The sequence below is a fragment of the Dendrobates tinctorius genome, unplaced genomic scaffold (assembly GCF_039654945.1).
Source record: "Dendrobates tinctorius isolate UK_male_01 unplaced genomic scaffold, ASM3965494v1 ptg000005l, whole genome shotgun sequence".
Classification (NCBI taxonomy): domain Eukaryota; kingdom Metazoa; phylum Chordata; class Amphibia; order Anura; family Dendrobatidae; genus Dendrobates; species Dendrobates tinctorius.
The window spans coordinates 33,809,935-33,832,028 of NW_027361673.1; the positions used below are offsets into that span (position 1 = coordinate 33,809,935).

Below are 22,094 nucleotides of genomic sequence, written 5' to 3' on the forward strand. Positions count from 1 at the left end.
TAATTCTCTTGCAGGAAACAATGACATCACACCAGCACACACACAGGGACACACGCTCACACACACGCACGTAGACCCCCACACACAGACACGCACATAGTCTCCACCCACACATTCTTCCTCCTCCCGATCTGCAGCTTTTCTCGCACCCACATCCACAGATCTTTTTACATCTGCGGTTTTACTATGGATGAGCCTGACTCAATGGAAGTCAATGGGTGCAGAAATGCTGCAGATCCGCAAAAAGAATTGACATGCTGTGGAAAACGCTGCAAATCTGCACAGATTTTTCTGCAGCATGTGCACAACAAACCAGAATTTGTCATTCACTAACATTGGCTGTGGATTTGATGCGAATCCGTGCAGCCAAAAACGCTGCGGATCCGCATCTAAATCCACAATGTGTGCACATAACCTAGGTTGGATCTCTTAACAGTATTGTCTCCAGTTTAAAGAGCCCCAGGAGAATGATGTGGTCATTGATCATGCACAAAGTCACTTTTCTAGTCCCTATAAAGGACTTGCACCTGCGATCAACCTGTTAATTTGCTTGTACTATATATTTGAATATTTCAATATATAGTCCTTATCAAGGCATTCTAAGAAGCCAGTTTACAACAGCACCAACACGACAGCAAAGGGGACCTTCAGCAGGCTACTCTAGCAACCCATTGCCAACAAGAAAAATGATGCAAGCTCAGAAAGGACACCCAAGCAGGATCAAGCAGCATTTAGCTCTAAATGCTATTAGGGGTGGGTGCCGGCTCTATAACACAACCACTTATCTGTTCTTCATTGAGCAAGCTCAGCTCCGGAGCTCATTCCATGCACCTAGACCCACAACAGAAATATCTGACATGGAGAATAAAGGGCTTAAATGGGTTTCCCATTAAAAAAAAAGAATCAGAAAACACTGTCCATACCTATTTGGGCGTATAAACATCACAAATGCTGGGCTTGAATTTGGCCTTATATTTTCCAGTATTGTTCTAGCAAACAGCTCCTGATGAATTGATTACATGGATGGCCATTTATCCTAATGGCTGACATTTAACATTTGCCTTGCAGAGACCACTGCAGATGCTTCTAAGCATTGGAGATTTTGACATGAACTGTAAATCCAATCCCATGTAAATATACCATGTACTGTCTTCTGATGAACAAAACGCAAACATTACCAAATATTCTTTATTTCCTTCTCTAGGGAGAGCAATAGAGCGATGGTACATATAAAGCACTAGCTTTTAAGTATCCACTAGATCCATAAAAATCCACTGTGCATAGGCTGTAATTACAGAAGCAAACTGGAGTGCTGCTTATGATAAAACCTGCCCTTCAAAAACAGAAGTGGCAGAAGCAGAAAGGGAAACCTGTTAGAAACCTCTGTCCTTCAGATATTACAGAAGCACGAGAACGGTGATCTGATGACAACGACTGTTAATAAAGATGTCAGAAATGCTAAGAGTATGTGACAGAGGGCTCATTGAACTGGAATACATCTTCGTGGTAAAGGTCTTCTGGCAGCTCTTCATCACCATCAGCAAAATACGTAGGGAATGGAAGATTTTCAAAGCCTTTTTGTTTCACTGCAAGTTTTGTGTCTGTGACCTAGAAGACATAAGGATAAAAATATATGTATATAGATACGAAGAGGTGGTTGTGCATGCATATTTCTCTCCATTTACTTCTACGGGAATTCAAAAACTGACAAGCAGGCTTACTCGGCAATTTTTGTATCAGAATTGATAGAATCCTATATGTGTGGCCACTTCCCCTTTCAAAACTCCCATGCCTGTCCTGTTTTTATCTAACCAAATAATGCGCGCCAAACATTCGCTCACAATATAGGACTCTGCATCATGTCAAATTCAGTATTTCTCAAGTTTTCTTTGTAATATATGTACCCTTTATCTTTCGACGCACTAGCGCATACCTGATATTTATTCAAGGCTATGGCTCTGTGACTAGAGAAAAACTGGTTTACTCAAAGATGCTTGAAGCTGGATGTATCCTTAAACTCTGCTATGGGCAATTTCTCAGGCTCAGAATTTGTTTCATTTGCTCCAAAGTGCTATTGTTTTGGGTTCATGCCCTAAGGGTAATTTCACATGCTTATATGTTTTGTCTCTTGAACTTCTCGTATCCATTTTTTTCATCAATTGTAGTTGTAGAGATTTTATAAAAGTCTTACAATAAAGCAATTTCAAGCATTTCGTGCATTGAGGGAGAAAAAAAGTATAAAATAAAAATGTAAAAAATATAACATCTAAAGGAATGTACTGTTTTATGTTTTTGTATGCTGAACTAAAGCTTTAAGCAATTCATTTTGGTGGTGCCATGGACTGTTGTATATAGAACTTCTATCTATACTCCAATTCTTTTCTATTTACATAAAACTAGAAAACTTTGTTAAAACGTTAACCGTAAGCACTGACACATCCTGGGAAAGCTCAAAATTGATGAAGACAAAATATAATAATAATAATACATTTTATTTCTGCGACATATTCCGCAGCACTTTACATTTCGGAGGGGATTTGTACAGACAATAGACATTACAGCATAACAATAATCACATAGAATATAACAAATACCAAGAGGAATGAGGGCCCTGCTCGCAAGCTTACAGTCTATGAGGAAAGAGGTAGACACGAAAGGTGGGTGGTAACAGTTGCCCTGATTGTATGGACCAGCCATAATGTTAAGTGTGTAACAGTACAGACACAGAGGGCTAATGGATGCATAAAGCATGTGGGAACATGATGCGGGGAACCTGGTTATGGTAAAACTTTTGACTGTGCCACCCAGGGATAGATTAGGTTAATGTGTTGAGGCGGTAGGCCAGTCTGAATAAATGCGTTTTCAGGGCACGCTTAAAATTGTGGGGATTAGGGACCAATTGTATTGACCTGGGAAGTGCATTCCAAAGAATTGGCGCAGCACGTGTAAAGTCTTGGAGACGGGAGTGGGAGGTTTTGATTATTGAGGATGCTAACCTCAGGTCATCAGCAGAACGGAGGGCGCGGGTAGGGTGGTATACTGAAACAAGGGAGGAGATGTAGGGTGGTGCTGAGCCATGGAGGGCTTTGTGGGTGAGGGTAATAAGTTTATACTGAATTCTGGAGTGGATGGGTGGCCAGTGTAATGACTGGCACAAGGTAGAGGAATCGGTGTAACGATTGTTGAGTAATATGATCCTGGCTGCAGCATTCAAAACAGATTGGAGAGGGGAGAGTTTGGTAAGAGGGAGACCGATTAGAAGAGAGTTACAATAGTCGAGACGAGAATGAATAAGAGAAACAGTAAGAGTTTTTGCAGACTCAAAAGTAAGAAAAGGTCGAATTCTAGAAATGTTTTTGAGGTGCAGATGACAAGAGCGAGCCAGTGATCGAATGTGGGGGGCAAAGGAAAGCTCGGAATCAAGTATGACCCCAAGACAGCGGGCATGTTGCTGAGGAGTAATAGTGGAGCCACACACAGAAATGGCAATGTCAGGTATAGGTACATTAGTAGAGGGAGGAAACACAAGGAGTTCGGTCTTTGACAGGTTCAGTTTCATATATAGTGAGGACATGATGTTAGACACAGCGTTTAGACAATCGTAGGTGTTTTCTAGAAAGGCTGGCGTGATGTCAGGAGAAAAAGTGTATAATTGGGTGTCATCAGCACAGAGATGGTGCTGGAAACCAAATCTACTGATTGTTTGACCAATAGGGGCAGTGTACAAGGAGAAGAGGAGGGGGCCTAGTACCGATCCTTGAGGAACCCCAACAGTAAGGGGAAGGTGATAAAAGGAGGAACTGGCAAAAGATACAGTAAAGGAGCGGTCAGAGAGATAGGAGGAGAACCAGGAGAGAACGGTGTCCTTGAGGCCAATGGAACGGAGCATAGTGAGGAGGAGCTGATGATCCACAGTGTCGAATGCTGCAGAGAGATCCAAGAAAATTAGCATGGAGTAATGACCATTTGATTTAGCTGTTAGTAGATCATTAGAGACTTTAGTGAGGGCAGTTTTAGTAGAGTGTAAGGAGCGGAAACCGGATTGGAGAGGGTCGAGAAGAGAGTTATCAGAGAGATAGCGGATAAGACGGGAGTGGACTAGGCGTTCCAGGAGTTTAGAGATGAAGGGAAGATTAGAGACAGGTCTATAGTTAGCGGCACAGTTTTGGTCGAGGGATGGTTTTTTAAGTAGTGGATGTATGATGGCATGCTTAAATGAGGGAAAGATACCAGAAGAGAGAGAGAGGTTAAATATTTTAGTTAGGTGAGGGGTGACAGCAAGGGAAAGGGACTGGAGGAGATGTGACGGAAATGGGTCACTGATGCAAGTGGTTGGGCGAGAAGATGCAAGGAGCCTGCTTACTTCTTCTGTGACTGGTTCAAAATCAGAGAGTGAGCTAGATACAGTGGGGGAGGGAGGACAGTGCATGGTAAGAGGTGATTGGGAGATAATTTCCTGTCGGATCTGGTCAATTTTTTCTTTGAAGTAATTGGCCAGATCGCCAGCTCTGAGCTCCGTGGTTGGGGCCTGTACTCTTGGGTTGAGTAAAGAATGAAAAGTGTCAAAGAGACGTTTCGGGTTATTGGACAGTGAAGTGATGAGGGTGTTGAAATAGGTTTGTTTGGAGAGGTGAAGGGCAGTGTTGAATGTTCTAAGCATAAACTTATGTAGATTGGATTTTCTCCACAGACGTTCGGCGCACCTGGAGCACCGCTGCAGGAAACGTGTTTGCAGGGTGTGCCAGGGAAATATAAACATTTCTCAAATGTACAGAATGAAAAAATAGAACATTTTCTCATTAATTCAGTAAAACCTTTGCCTTTAAGGGGATAAGTGAAGTCTGATTAAGTCAGGGCTCTCCACTGAATATTTTCACAGCTGTGTGAGACTCGCTGCTTTGTATGGAAGTAGACTGAGATAATGAGAAAAATGCAGAAGAGTCTCTTACATATATAACCATTGTAAAATGTAAGACGAATCACTGTATATTATTGATCAGCAGGAGGAGTGAGATAGAAGTGTAGGAAAATCTTTGTGCAGTCAGCTTGCTGATGGCGCTATACAGTATATACTGTAAGTTTCACATTAACAATGCCCACCTCCTGAAGGTGGTCTGCAGAACACTAAGGGACAGCTTACTACATGTCTAATATATAACAATATTCAGTGTTAAGTAAATTTGAGTCTAATAGGTTATAGGTTAATTCATTCTCCATTTTATTCAATGTACCAGAACTTGAAAAAATTACAATCTAATGTACTTCTAGTCACAAAGTTCCATTTACCACTTTGATCCTCCTTTCAGAGTTGAAACATCTCAGAAAAGAAAATCTCACTGGATTTTGAGCTCACTGAAGTAAGTTGAAGCTAAAACCTGCCTTGCTGCAATACTAAGAGAAATGAACTGATTAATGACATGCATTTGAGAAAAGGCGTAATCTCGTCTTCTAGGAGTCTTGGGTATATATTTTACCTAAGGGGTTGTCCTAAAATTACAACTCATCACCAATCCTCAGGATGGGTGATACAGTTGAAACTAGAATGCTACATACACTATAGAAAAATACATTTCTGCATGTTTTTCACAATATCTGACATGAAATAAGAATAAACCTTTCCCATTTTAGGTTAATTAGGATTACCATAAATAATAATGTGTGCCAAACTGTTACTGATCATTGGTCTCCCATTGCTGGGTCTCATGCTTCACCACATTCCATTATCTCAGGGAGCATTCCCCGGCCTTATGGTTGCCTCCAGACGAAGGAAGAGGATTCTCAACTCTTACTGAAACCTATACAATCGTAGTTGCAGATCTAGACTGCAAGTCAAGGTTTACAACTAAGGCAATGTGCAATCCAGTATGTAAAAGGTGTTCAGGATGCACCCATGTGCAAAAGTCTATTAATAATATTGCTTTGTATTTTGTAAGTGGGGCATACAGAACCCCTGAAATTAAGCAGAGAAATGGCAGTTCTTAGACGATACAAAGCATGATCTCAATTTTTCACAAAATAGAAAAAAAATACACAAATGCAACATCTTCTCTAAAATCTCAAGCAACCACCTGTTCTATGTCTCAAAACAGCCTTCTTGCAAAAACTGTTCAGAATGTGACAGCAAAGGGAAGCCACTTTCCCCAGCTGCCAGAGAACAGCACAGCTTGTGCAATCTGAAATCTATTCATGTCTGTCACAAACTTTTAGGTTTGTAGCTACTACAGAATTTTTTTCCGCACCCTGCATGGAAACTTTAGTAATCGTTCCACACAGGAAAAATACTATTGAACGTAGTGACATATGAAAGAGACTGTGCTAAGCAGAGTGTATGGCAAGAAATCTACAAAAGCTGCATAATGAATGTATACATATATTCAGGTTTTGGCGTTTATCCTAAGTCATGGGACAAGGATTATTATAAAAGGGTTGATTGACTAAAATTGCTACTTCCGATAGGTGGCACTAGAGTTAAAGTCCTCTTCCTCTCTGAAAAGACTAATATATGTATATATATACACACATACACATTATATATATATATATATATATATATATACACACACACACGCATGCTCACACACAGTGCTCAGCATAAATGTGCACACCCCTTGAAAAGTAAGATTTTAAAGGAAATCTGTCACCAGAAAAATCGCTATTAACCTGCAATGAATGTGACATCATTGGTTGGTCGACAATTGCAAAGTGAGCTGCCAGCAGTGGATCTTGATCACTTTGGTGCCAAAGTCTGTTAATAACCTCAATGATAGCAGACAAGGTGTCTAAGTGGGTGTATTTCTACATGTGGTGCTTATGCTTAATACTGAATAAATCGAGATGTTTGGTTCCATAATTTAATTTTTTTTTTTCCATTTGTATATCGCTAACATGTCTATAAATTGTGGAATTGCGATAATTCCACAACTTTTCCTTATTGGTGTTGCAATTTCAATACTGTTGAGTGTAGAAAAAATGAGTCCAATAAAAACTTTACATTTCACTATTTTTTAAAATTCTAAGCAGATCCGTCGGGAAATGATTTTTAATTAAATAATAAATTATTGATGTAATGGTAAAAAACATTTATATACTATTAAAGGGAATCTGTTACCAAGTTTTTGCTACCTAAACTGAGAGCAGCCTGATGTAGGTGCAGATACCCCGATTCCAGCAATGAATCACTTACTGAGCCACATAGTGTAGTTTTTATAAAATCACTACTTTATTAATAAGAGCTTTTCAGTAGAGGACTAGAGAACCTGCCGTAGGTCCAGCCATGTCCCACCACTTATTGGCAGATTTCTGCTGATGCATAGTATACACAGAAAGCGGTCAGAGGTGTGGGTGGACTTCTACAGGGCTCAGCATTCAGAGAACTGCTAGATCTGCTCCAGAGAAAACAGTTTTTAATCAAAAACTGCAGTAAATTATACAATGTTGGAATCAAGGTCTACATCATTAAATCATGTTGCTCTCAGATGGTGTAGCAAAAACCTGCTCACAGATTCCTTTTAATCAACCGACAATGTATGTTGTTAACTAGTGGACAGCAGACCTTTAAAACTGAACCAGACTTCAACACAAGATGTCTACTATAGCACAATAAACTGTAAATCTACCATGAGTTCATATATTCTGCTGCTATATAAACTATACCATTAATGTTAACATCTGACACCAGACAAGTGCACGTGTCCACTCTTCTTTTCACCCGAAAGCTCATCCAAGTCAAGTGTGCATTTCTGTGGACGAGTCAGATGGTTGACACTGTAGCTCAGCTTGCTCAATGTGTGTAGCAGCCACTGCTCAGAACTGCAGATCAGTTCCAGCTCTCTTGAATAAAATCTACTTAGTCTACTTGAAAATAATACTAAGCCCCAACTTTTAAATAAAAGCTACTCAATGATCAAAATGGTTTAAACCCATTGTTATATTGCCATGGTGCTCAGCTGTTCACCATGTGCCCATCCTTTGAGAGCCCTGGGGGAACCACTACCAATCATTCCTTTTCCCCCCTCCAATGTGGTTGTCATTCAGATGTTTAACAGTAACAAATCTCTGGTTTCTGTGAACATCGGTAATTTAATAGAAAGAGATCTGACAGTGTCACTTTACCTGGTTTATGATCATAGACACTTGTAAAATGTACAATTTAACAACATTTTGGAAGAATCACTTTAAAAAGCACCTGCATAAGCACTTTTCTGTTTTTTTGGACATTAATACCTATAAAAATGCAGAATTGTGGTGTATATATATCTTAACAGGACATTATTAGAAAGTAAGGGAATGGATGTGTTATTTGATTTGTGGACTACAGGACAGAAATGTCTCATGTAGAAGATGAGATAAAACAGTATTTTACCAGACTTGGCAGTGAAAATATATAGAGGTCAGCAGGCTCATCTCACTAACAATACAAGTTAGCAGGTCGGTGCTGATCTCGGAGACAAAAAAGGAAAATCAATTCATCATCTCTAACAAACCCCAGAATAAGGAAAGAGAAATAGTGACTGTCTATAGAATCACGAATCAATGGCTTTTTCTCTTAAAGAATGCAACTTATATTGCCAGGAAGAGAGTTTCAAAAGGAAGAGGAGTTGTGTGTTCGCTCTCTAAGTAAAGGGCTGACAGGAGATTGGCAGTTTTGTACTCCTGTGGCACTTTTGAATGGAAAGTAATAATCCCGCTTTGGACACAATGTCTACACTTCTAAATTCAGCACTCACAGGTTTCAGGAGGTGGAACAGTATCAGGATGATGTGCATAAACTCCTTCTATTGATTTTTACAGTGGATATTACTGCTGTGCTTCCTAGAAACTGTAACACGCAAAGTAATTGTGTACAAACAGTAAAATATGAAAAACTTAGTAAGTCAACCCTTGAAAACAGTATTCCCTTCAATCGCCTTGTAAATCGTGATAGAGTGCCTGATTTGTAACCAGAATCGGTGCCCCTCTTGTCTGTAGGTCATGTCTCATATGGCAGTTCAGTCCCATTCAAGTTTGAGAGGCTGAGCAGCAATATAAGGCAAAGTATTGTGCCAGAAACTATGGACAGAATTTCCTCAGGCACCTCTTTTTATCTCTTTCACTATACCATACAATAACATACCGAAAAACAGACAAATTATCAAAAAAACCCCTCACAATTCCACCATTGTTTTATTTTGTTTTTACGGCGTTCACTGTGCAGTTAAGATCACCTGCTAATGTCATTCTCCAGGAAAGATTGGTTATGGTGATACAAAACTTATATGGTTAGTGGTTCAAAACCAAACTAAGAGCTTTGTTATAAAAAAAAAAAATTGGGTTTGTATCACCATTTCTTAGATCTGTAACTTTTCATTTCTCCGACAGACATGTTTGAGGCCTTTTTAAGCTGACATTTTCATTAATACTATTTTGATGTACAAACCAAATTGTGAATGCGCTTAATTGAGTTTTTGTTTTTGTTAAAGTTCGAAGACAAAAAAAAAAAAAAAGCAAATCCCAGTATTTTGATTTTTGTTTCATATTCATTGTACAGAATACATTTTTATACTGGCTATTTGGTATAATGTATTTGGCAATACTGAAAATGTTTTCTTTTTTTTTTTGCCATTTACATTTGAGGTGATTTCAGCTTTTTTCATTTTTTTTATATGTTTTGATTAGTTCCCTTAGGGAACTTGATCTTACATTCACTTGATCGCCTATACAATAGAAGAGAATACTGAAATTGATGAGACACATCAACTGATCCCGCTCCATACATTGACAGAGCACAGCCTCCATACATGTACAGTGGTTGTCACTAAAGGGTTAAAAGAGTACCGTATATACTCGCGTATAAGCCGAGATTTTCAGGCCATTTTTTGGGCTGAAAGTCCCCCTCTTGGCTTATACGCGAGTCATATAGCAGGGGGTCGGTGGGGTAGGGGGTGCGGGGGTGTCAGGTCATACTTACCCTCTCCTGGCGCGGTCTCTGCAGCCCACCCTGCTTCTCCTGGTCTCAGGCTCCTGCCTTCAATGGTCACATGGTACCGCTCATTAAAGTCATGAATATGCGCATATTTATTACTTTAATGAGCGGTACCATGTGACCACTGAAAGGAGCCTGAGACCGGGAGAAGCGGGGCTGCAGAGACCGCGCCAAGAGGGGGTAAGTATAAGCTATATTCACCTGTCCCGGGTCCATCACTGCACGCTGCTCTGTCCTCTCCGTGTCCTCTGTCTGTGATGTTCAGGTTAGAGGGCTCGGTGACGTAGTTAGTGCGCGCCCTCTGCCTGAATGTCACTGACAGGACACGGAGGAGAGGACAGAGCAGCACGCAGCCATGGAGCGGGGATCGGTAAATATCGCCAGTGCTGGGGTCCTGAGCCAGCGGTGACATCAGAACCTGTCTCCGCCTACTCAGGACACCGGCACGGGCCCCCAGCGACAAGAGGTATATAATTTTTCTTTTTTATTTGCAGAGCCAGCAGCAGCAATATATGGGGGCATAATTATGGAGCAATATATGGGAGCATAACTATGGAGCAGCAATATACAGTTGTGGCCAAAAGTATTGACACCCCTGCAATTTTGTCAGATAATACTCAGTTTCTTCCTGAAAATGATTGAAAACACAAATTCTTTGGTATTATCTTCATTTAAATTGTCTTAAATGAAAAACACAAAAAGAATTGTCCTAAAGCCAAATTGGATATAATTCCACACCAAACGTAAAAAAGAGGGTGGACAAAAGTATTGGCACTGTTTGAAAAATCATGTGATGCTTCTCTAATTTGTGTAATTAACACCTGTAACTTACCTGTGGCACCTAACAGGTGTTGGCAATAACTAAATCACACTTGCAGCCAGTTGACATGGATTAACGTTGACTCAACCTCTGTCCTGTGCCCTTGTGTGTACCACATTGAGCATGGAGAAAAGAAAGAAGACCAAAGAACTGTCTGAGGACTTCAGAAACCAAATTGTGAGGAAGCATGAGCAATCTCAAGGCTACAAGTCCATCTCCAAAGACCTGAATGTTCCTGTGTCTACTGTGCGCAGTGTCATCAAGAAGTTTAAAGCCCATGGCACTGTGGCTAACCTCCCTAGATGTGGACGGAAAAGAAAAATTGACAAGAGATTTCAACGCAAGATTGTGCGGATGTTGGATAAAGAACCTCGACTAACATCCAAACAAGTTCAAGCTGCCCTGCAGTCCGAGGGTACAACAGTGTCAACCCGTACTATCCGTCGGTGTCTGAATGAAAAGGGACTGTATGGTAGGAGACCCAGGAAGGAAGACCCCACTTCTTACCCCGAGACATAAAAAAGCCAGGCTGGAGTTTGCCAAAACGTACCTGAAAAAGCCTAAAACGTTTTGGAAGAATGTTCTCTGGTCAAATGAGACAAAAGTAGAGCTTTTTGGGCAAAGGCATCAACATAGAGTTTACAGGAGAAAAAAAGAGGCATTCAAAGAAAAGAACACCGTCTCTACAGTCAAACATGGCGGAGGTTCCCTGATGTTTTGGGGCTGCTTTGCTGCCTCTGGCACTGGACTGCTTGACCGTGTGCATGGAATTATGAAGTCTGAAGACTACCAACAAATTTTGTAGCATAATGTAGGGCCCAGTGTGAGAATGCTGGGTCTCCCTCAGAGGTCAAGGGTTTTCCAGCAGGACAATGACCCAAAACACACTTCAAAAAGCACTAGAAAATGGTTTGAGAGAGAGCACTGGAGACTTCTAAGGTGGCCAGCAATGAGTCCAGACCTGAATCCCATAGAACACCTGTGGAGAGATCTAAAAATGGCAGTTTGGAGAAGGCACCCTTCTAATATCAGGGACCTGGAGCAGTTTGCCAAAGAAGAATGGTCTAAAATTCCAGCAGAGCATTGTAAGAAACTCATTGATGGTTACCGGAAGCGGTTGGTCGCAGTTATTTTGGCTAAAGGTTGTGCAACCAAGTATTAGGCTGAGGGTGCCAATACTTTTGTCTGGCCCATTTTTGGAGTTTTGTGTGAAATGATCAATGTTTTGCTTTTTGCTTCATTCTCTTTTGTGTTTTTTCATTTAAGATAAATTAAATGAAGATAATACTACCAAAGAATTTGTGTCTGCAATCATTTTCAGGAAGAAACTGAGTATTATCTGACAAAATTGCAGGGGTGTCAATACTTTTGGCCACAACTGTATGGGGGCATAATTATGGAGAAGCAATATATGGGGGCATAATTATGGAGTAGCAATATATGGGGGCATAATTATGGAGCAGCAATATATGGGGGCATAATTATGGAGCAGCAATATATGGGGGGCATAACTATGGAGCAGCAATATACGGGGGCATAACTATGGAGCAGCAATATACGGGGGCATAACTATGGAGCAGCTATATACGGGGGCATAACTATGGAGCAGCAATATACGGGGGCATAACTATGGAGCAGCAATATACGGGGGAATAACTATGGAGCAGCAATATACGGGGCATAACTATTGAGCAGCAATATACGGGGGCATAACTATGGAGCAGCATATGGGGGCATAATTATGGAGCAGCATAATACGATGGACTACTTGCTAGAGATGGGGTGCACCTTATGAAGACTGGAAAACATGTATTTGGAAGTCGCCTTGCTACACTGATCAGGAGAGCTTTAAACTAGAACAATGTGGGAAGGGAAGCAAGCAAAAGGCCAGAAAAAGCCATACACCTGACAAATGCTATTGAGAACTCTGCTATTAGAAGTGGAAAGGAAGAACAAAGACAAAAGAATCTAAATAATAAAAATATTGGAGAAAGAGAAACCAATCACAAACTAAAATGTTTCTATACAAATGCACAAAGCATGGGCAACAAACAAGGAGAATTGGAACTACTAACGCAAGAAAAGAAATATGATGTAATGGGACTCACTGAAACTTGGTGGGACAATACACATGATTGGAATACAAGGCTAGAAGGATACAATTTATTTGCAAGAAACAGACTTGATACACGAGGAGGAGGTGTCGCATTGTATGTTAGAAATGCGTATATCTGCACAGAGATTGAAGCTTCAGAAACTGGGAGTTCTGTGGAAACTGTTTGGGTAAGAATACAAGGACAGAACAATGGAAAGGACACCATTGTAGGCATTTACTACAGGCCGCCTGTGCAAGCTGAAGATATGGATGAACTCTTTATGCATCAATTGGCCAAGTTCTCCAAAAAACATGACATAGTTGTCATAGGAGATTTCAACTATCCTGACATTTGTTGGGAATCTCTCTCAGGAAAAACTAACAGGTCAAGGAAATTCTTATCCTCTCTTGCTGACAACTTTATCTTCCAAAAGGTAGGGGAGAAAACAAGGGGAACTGCTACCTTGGATCTAATCCTTATAAACAGGGAGGAAGTGGTTGAGGAGGTAAGAGTGGCTGGGACCCTAGGAGGTAGCGACCATGCTATTTTAGAATTTTGGATAACTAGAGGAGGAAGACCTGTGAAGACTCAGACGTCAAGGTTAGATTTCATAAAGGCAGATTTTAAGGGATTCAGAAAGAGAATTGGAGGGATCCAATGGCTGGATATCCTTAAGGACAAAAATATCCAGGAAGGATGGGAAATCTTGAAAAATGAAATTCTCAAAGCACAATTGTTAAGAATTCCAAAAAGAAGGAAGAATAGGAAGCGTTTAAGGAAACCAAGATGGATGAACACAGAACTTAAGCACATGCTAAAAAGGAAGAAAAAAATGTTTATAAAATAGAAAGAGGGAGGCATATCTAAAGAAGAATATAATGCTGTCTGCAAAACCTGCAGGGCACAAATCAGATTATCTAAACCTGAAAATGAATTGAGGCTTGCAAGAGATGTCAAAAGCAATAATAAAGGATTTTGGGGATATGTCAAAAGTAAAAGAAAAGTCTAAGATGCTATAGATTTTTACAGGATGAAAATGATGAAATGGTAAGACAGGATGTTGAGAAGGCCGAACTTTTAAATTCCTATTTTGCATCTGTTTTCTCTCAGAAAGGAAATGTAACATCAACTGTTCTTCACTGTGCTATTAAGGGAATAGAAGAATCCAGGATATCTATAAACAGAAATATAGTGAGGAAACACTTAACTAACCTAAATGAATTCAAGTCTCCAGGTCCAGATGAATTACACCCCAGAGTACTACTGAAGGAGATAGCAGAAGAAATTTTTGAACCGCTCTCCAAAATCTTTGAAAATTCGTTGCGAACAGGAGAAGTCTCAGAAGACTGGAGAAGAGCAAATGTTGTTCCTATATTCAAAAAAGGGAAGAAGGTGGACCCAGGCAACTATAGGCCAGTGAGTCTGACTTCTATACCAGGAAAGATTTTGAACAAATTATTAAACAACATGTATGTAAGTACCTGGACAAGAATGAAGTGATTAAACAGAGTCAGCATGGGTTTCTAACTAATAAGTCATGTCAGACTAACTTAATTTCTTTCTATGACAGAATCACTGATTGGGTGGATCAGGGAAATGCTGTAGATATAGTATATCTTGACTTCAGTAAAGCATTTGACAAAGTATCTCACACAATCCTTATTGAAAAAATGACCTAATCTGGAATACTGTGTCCAGTTTTGGGCGCCACATTTTAAAAAAGACATCAACAAACTGGAGCAAGTTCAGAAAAGAGCGACCAGAATGGTGACCGGTCTGCAAACCCTGTCTTATGAGGAAAGGTTGCAGGATTTGGGAATGTTTAACGGTCTACAAATATCTCAAGGGCTGTCACACTGCAGAAGGATCATCTTTATTCTCATTTGCACAAGGAAAGACTAGAGGCAATGGGATTGAAACTGAAAGGGAGGAGACACAGATAATAGAAAAGACTTTTTGACAGTTAGTGATCAATGAGTGGAACAGGCTGCCACGAGAGGTGGTAAGTTCTCCTTCAATAGAAGTCTTCAAACAGAGGCTGGACAGATATTTGTCTGGTATGATTTAGCGAATCCTGCTTTGAGCAGGGGGTTGGACCAGATGGCCCAGGAGGTCACTTCCAACGCTACGATTCTATGATTCTATATGGGAAACACAACGTGAGCAAAGGAGCTCCAAAGAAGCGATAAATAGATCCACACATAATATGGTAAAAAATATAAATTTATTAGCAATAATATATTAAAGAATCAAATACAGATCCATAAAAGGGGATGTTTGGCTCTCCAGCTCTGTCTCCCTTTGCTGTTTAGCCCATTTTGTCTTGGATTTGACACTAATTGTTCCTACATCCCCTTTTATGGATCTGTATTTGATTCTTTAATATATTATTGCTAATAAATTTTTTTTTTTTACCATATTATGTGTGGATCTATTTATCGCTTCTTTGGAGCTCCTTTGCTCACGTTGTGTTTCATATATCTGTGCGATAGGTCTAATTGTATCCATGAATGTCCTATTAAGCGATCTCTATAATTGATGTAATCCTCAACTAGGATGACATTTGTCATGAGCAAACTATTAATTTGATTCTATATGGGAGCATAATTATGGAGCAGTATATGGGGGCATAAACTATGGAGCAGCAATATATGAGGGCATAATTATGGAGCAGCATATGGGGGCATAATCTATGGAGCAGCATATGGGGGTATAACTATGGAGCAGCATATGGGGGCATAATCTATGGAGCAGCATATGGGGGCATAATCTATGGAGCAGCATATGGGGGTATAATTATGGAGCAGCATATGGGGGCATAATCTATGGAGCAGCATATGGGGGCATAAACTATAGAGCATTTTATGAGGTCATAATCTATGGAGCATCTTATGGGGGCATAATCTATGGAGCATCTTATGGGAGCATAATCTATGGAGCATCTTATGGGGCCATAACCTTTATGGGGAAACATTTTGGGCATTATTAACCTTTGTGCAGCATTATATGGGGTATATTTTGTATGGAGCATCTTATGGGGCCATCTCGGACTGTATGGAGCATTATATGGGGCTCCTGATTCAATATGGATATTCATAAACATTTAACCTACTGATGTCTCAATTAATTTTATTTTTATTGGTATCTATTTTTATTTTTGAAATTTACCAGTAGCTGCTGCATTTTCCACCCGAGGCTTATACGCGACTCAATAAGTTTTCCCAGCTTTTTGTGGCAAATTTAGGGGGGGTCGGCTTATACACGAGTATATACGGTATGTCATATTAGATGATTCATGTGAAGCCTTCATTTTAAAGAGAGGTTCTGATGCAGCTGAAATGTAGACCCATGAATGCCAATATGGCACAAAACTTTAGCCAAAGAGAACATTCCAACTAAAATGTGCCATTTACTACAATACAAAATAACATTAAGATCTTGTAGTAACATTTGACATTCTCAACCCAATTACATTTTTTAAACACCACTCCAGTGTTTTCTTTTATTCCAATGCTGGAGTGGTGCTATTAATCATTGTAAATTTTCTGACCACACTATTATACTCAGTATGCTGTGTTCAGCTGTTCCCGGCATCACTCTAGTCCACAGTCGCCATCTTGTGACTGCAACTTCCAACTGACCAGAAGTCAGAGGTAACGTTCACAAGCTCTTGATGTACGTCTATGACATCCCCGTTCTGGCTCTCATAGACTTACATTGAGTTGAGGAGTGATCTATCAGGTTACAACCTACAGGAGACCAACCAGAGGGCCGGAGAACAGAATAAGTAGGCGGCTGGTAACTATAATGCAGGGAACTTACATTGGTTGCACCACTCCAGCGCTGCAATAAATATAGCCGCTGGAGTGGTACTTTAATTTAAAAAAAATAAAGAAAATTACATGATGACCATAACAGAACATTATACTAATGTTATTTTGAAGGAAAAACGAAGGCAGGTATCACTTAATGGCTGCCGAGATGAAAACTTCTTCAAATCAAAACACTTATTGGAACAGGTTACAGTCAACGCGTTTCAGGGTCACACAGGGCCCCTTCATCGGGACAAACCTAGTGACATTATAAGGTATAGCTCTCTTTTATACTGTGTTTCTTGAAAAAAATGCAAACAAGGCACATGGCATGTAGAAGTTCAAACATGTCACGAGGATGAACACAGATGTCAGCACTGTTTAAAATTACAAAGACGAATTTCTATTAACACCAAAGATATCAAGGTACATTTGAAATGTCATTATAGAAATTAAAACTTTAACGCCTTCGTGCTGGAACCCATTTTCATTTTTGAGTTTCTGATTTACGCTCCCCTTCTTCCCAGAGCCATAACATTTTTATTTTTCCGTCAATATGGCCATGTGAGTGCTTGTTTTTTGCGGGGCGAGTTGTACTTTTGAAAGACACCATTGATTTTACCATATCGTGTACTAGCAGACAGGAAAAAAATTCCAAGTGTGGTGAAATTGCAAAAAAGTGCAATCCTACACTTGTTTTTATTTTCTTCACCATGTTCACTAAATGCTAAAACTAACCTGCCATTATGATTCTCCACGTCATTACGAGATTATAGACACCAAACATGTCTGGTTTAATTTTTATCTAAGTGGTGAAAAAAAATCCAAAACTTTGTAAAAAAAAAAAAAGAAAAAAAAAAATTGTGCCATTTTTCGATACCCGTAGCGTCTCCACTTTTCGTGATCTCGGGTTGGGTGAGGGCTTAATTTTTGCAAGCTGAGCTGATATTTTTAATGATACCATTTTGGTGCAGATGTGTGTTATTGCATTTTAACGCAATGTCGAGGCGACCAAAAAAACGTAATTCTGGCGTTTTGAATTTTTTTCTCGCTATGCTGTTTAGCGATCAGGTTAATCTTTTTTTTATTGATAGATCGGGCAATTCTAAACGTGGTGATACCAAATATGTGTATGTTTGATTTTTTTTATTGTTTTATTTTGAATGGGGCAAAAAAGGGTGATTTGAAATTTTGTATTTTTTTTTTTTTTAACATTTTTAAAAACTTTTTTATTTTTACTTTTGGCATGCTTCAATAGCCTCCATGGCAGGCTAGAAGCTGTCATAGCCTGATTGGCTCTGCTACATAGAGGCAATGCTCAGATCGCCTCTATGTAGCTGAATTACTGCATTACTATGAGCGCCGACCACCGGGTGGTCCCAGCTTTGAGGTGGGTTCACCGCCGGAGCTCACTTCAAAAGGGGGAGATGCAACATACGCCGTGGTAGCACAGCGCACATCGCAGAGGGGTTAATAAACAGAGAAAATATCAGCTCGTAAAGATAAAAAATAAAAAATGTAAACAAGATTATAAACAATGAATGGATAATACATTGTGCTAGCTAACAATTAGCTGATCATGCTACATGCCAGTTAGCAGTAACAATTTATATTTCATTTAAAAAAAAAAAAAAAAAAATTATGACACCCTATTGTCATTGGATAATACCCTATTGCGCTTTCTCTCTTCCCAGTTTATTCCAATGTGATTTGTTTGTGTCTCAGTGCTCATCAGATTCTGCCATTCTGTGGAAGTATTTTTAATTTCCAGTATCTTGTATGCCCTGTGCAGCACAGTTATTTTAATGCTTTCAGTGCATGCTTTTGGGAAAGAATACCAATGTAAAGATTCTATTCCCTTCTCTCAAACATTGCCTTTACTTACAGTTTCCTTGGTCCCGCTTTATTAGCGTGCCATAATAGCTCACTGTCCTCACAGACCGTACATTTTGGGTGTGTGCACACGCTGTGGATTCTGCTGCGGATCCACAGCAGTTTTTGCTGCGGTGTACAGTACCATTATAACCTATGTAAAATGAAAACCGCAGTGCAGACACCGCAGCATGTCACTTCTTTGTGCGGATTCCACAGCGGTTTGGCACCTGTTCCATGACAGGTGTCAAACCGCAGGAAAAACTTCAGATAAACCGCAAGTCTTTTGACCTGCGGATTTACCTGCGGTTTGGACAAATCCGCGCGGAAAATTCCACAGTACAATCTGCAGCGTGTGCACACACCCTAAGGGTATGTGCACACATTGCAGATTACCCTGCAGATTTTTTCGCGTGGATTTTGCTAAATTCGCAGGTAAAATGACCTGCGTTTTACATGCGGATTTAGTGCAGATTTCCTGCGGATTTTCTGCAGTTTTTGTGCGGATTTCACCTGCATTTTTAAACCTATGGATTCCTATAATGGAAAAGGTGTAAAAACGCTGCGGAATCCGCATAAAGAATTGACATGCTGCAGATTCAAAACCGCAGCAAATCTGCGCGGAAAAACCCGCAGCATGTGCACAGCGTTTTTCATTTTACATTGACTTTAATGGTACTGTACACCGCAGGAGAATCTGCTGCGGATCGGTAACAGAATCTGCAACGTGTGCACATACGCTAAGAACTTCTCTGCTGGACAGCAGGTGAAACTTGCTACTTCCTAGTGAGGAAGGTAAAGATCTCGGAGCTTGAACATGAGACCACATACGAGACCAGCTTACAATGGGTATTTCAGCTAATGACAGTGCAGTAGGGCCTAACATTACTACACAGTTAGTGATGTGCATTAAACATAAAACTCTTAATATTTAATGACAGACCATATATAAAAAAAATTATTACATTGAAAGCCATTTTCTATCCTATTTTCATTTATTTTTAATTGAATACCATGTGTGCATCCAATTTTTTAAAAATTACAAAGCAAGCATTTATACAATCCTTGAAAAATGCAATGAAGTCTGCCCTCAGCAAAACCATATACATGGAAACAGAATTGCTGAGCAGAGTTTTAGCAAGGCAATTGCCAGTTAATAGAGGGAACCAGGTCACTGGCTATTCACTGAACAAACCTTTGTAAGCAGTGAATAGCCATTTTTATTGTGAAAAGACTTGTTTCATCAACACTGGAGCTGTCCTGGGTGAAACTAAAAAAAAAAATAAAAAAAAAGAGTCCCTTTCCACAATACAAGACAAGAGGACAAAGTCAAACAAATGAGAAAATAAATGCACAATGGTCAAAACGTTTTCTTTGTCTTACTCTTAGCATTTACAATCGAAGATCTTAGCAATTGTGGTCTAGTTTACCGTAAGGTTGGGTTGTGCCTATATTGTGCTTGGCGTACACATCTAAAGCGTAATAGATAACATATGAACTAAACATATACAAAAGTACACGTTAAAGTGTCTTTTAAATGATATAGCAGTGGAAACTGGCCAAAAGAGCAAATGACAAGGTATTTCCACAGTATATGCAGACCATAAGTAATAAAAGAAATACCTTTCCATAAAAGAAGAGTAAAATTTAGGATGCCGATCTCCAAGTACAAGCCTCACCAGTCCTTCCATTTGGCTGGGGCATACAACACAATACTTATTGATAAACACAGGAGAACTTCTTATTTGTTGTAATTAATTGTAGAATGCGTCCAAAGAGAAACAAGACTCAGCTGCCATCAATTTTAAACATAAAATGGGACACATAGCCAGCATCTCTGGAGGCATCCCTTAACCCCTTCATGACCCAGCCTATTTTGACCTTAATGACCTGGCCATTTTTTGCTATTCTGACCAGTGTCCCTTTATGAGGTAATAACTCAGGAACACTTCAACGCATCCCAGCGATTCTGAGATTGTTTTTTCGTGACATATTGAGCTTCATGTTAGTGGTACATTTAGGTCGATAATGTTTGCATTTGTGAAAAAATCAGAAATTTGGCAAAAATTTAGAAAATTTCGCAATTTTCACATTTTGAATTTTTATTCTGTTAAACCAGAGAGTTATGTGACACAAAGTGGTTACTAAATAACATTTCCCACATGTCTACTTTAAATCAGCACAATTTTGGAAACAAATTTTTTTTTCGTTAGGAAGTTATAAGGGTTAAAAGTTGACCAGCGATTTCTCATTTTTACAACAAAATTTACAAAACCATTTTTTATAGGGACCACATCACATTTGAAGTCACTTTGAGGGGTCTATATGGCAGAAAATACCCAAAAGTGACACCATTCTAAAAACTGCACCCCTCAAGCTACTCAAAACTACATTCAAGAAGATTATTAACCCTTCAGGTGTTTCACAGGAAGTAAAGCAACGTGGAAAGAAAAAATGGACATTTTAATTTTTACAACAAAAATTTTCTTTTAGCATCAATTTTTTCATTTTCACATGAGCAACAGGATAAAATGGATCCTAAAATTTGTTGGGCAATTTCTCCTGAGTACACCGATACCTCATATGTGGTCATAAACCACTGTTTAGGTACATGGCAGGGCTCAGAAGGGAAGGAGCGCCATTTGACTTTTCGAATGGAAAACATGCTGGAATATTTAGCGGTTGCCATGTCACGTTTGGAGAGGCCCTGAGTGCCTAAACAATGGAGCTCCCCCACCCCCACAAGTGACCCAATTTTGGAAACTATACCCCCCCAAGGAACTTATCTACATGCATAATGATCACTTTGAACGCCCCAGGTGCTTCACAAATTGATCGGTAAAAAAAAAGTACTTTTTTTTCCACAAAAATTTTCTTTTAGCCTCAGTTTTTTCATTTTCACATGGGCAGCAGGATAAAATGGATGCTAAAATTTGTTGGGCAATTTCTCCTGAGTACACCGATACCTCATATGTGGTCATAAACCACTGTTTGGGCACACGGCAGGGTCCGTAAGGGAAGGAGCGCTATTTGACTTTTTGAATGGAAAATTAGCTCCAATCGTTATCGGACACCATGTCGCGTTTGGAGAGCCCCTGTGTGCCTAAACAGTGAAATCCCCCCACAAGTAATACCATTTTGGAAAATAGACCCCTTATGGAACTTATCTAGATGTGTAGTGAGCACTTTGAACCCCCAGGTGCTTCACAGAAGTTTATAACGCAGAGCAGTGAAAATAAAAAAATCATTTTTTTTCCTCAAAAATGATTTTTTAGCACGCTATTTTTTATTTTCACAAGGGGAACAGGAGAAATTGGACCACAAAAGTTGTTGTGCAATTTGTTCTGAGTACACTGATACCCCATATGTGGGGGGGAACCAATGTTTGTGCGCACGGCAGGGCTCAGAAGGGAAGGAGCGCCATTTGACTTTTTGAAATGAAAATTACCTCTAATCGTTAGCGGACACCATGTCGTGTTTGGAGAGCCCCTGTGTGCCTAAACATTGGAGCACCCCCACAAATGACCCCATTT

At 39.8% G+C, this 22,094-nt stretch overlaps 1 protein-coding gene across 1 annotated transcript in view; it reads right to left on the minus strand.

The window, feature by feature from the left end:
• Nucleotides 1–1,174: 1,174 nt before the first annotated feature.
• The window catches only part of MRPL3 (mitochondrial ribosomal protein L3), a 153,226-nt gene continuing 132,306 nt past the window's right edge, over nucleotides 1,175–22,094 (minus strand). Inside the window, exon 10 of the mRNA XM_073569428.1 lies at nucleotides 1,175–1,608. Coding sequence (XP_073425529.1) covers nucleotides 1,459–1,608 — 150 coding nt within the window. The 3' untranslated portion in view covers nucleotides 1,175–1,458. The remainder of the gene's footprint in view (nucleotides 1,609–22,094) is intronic.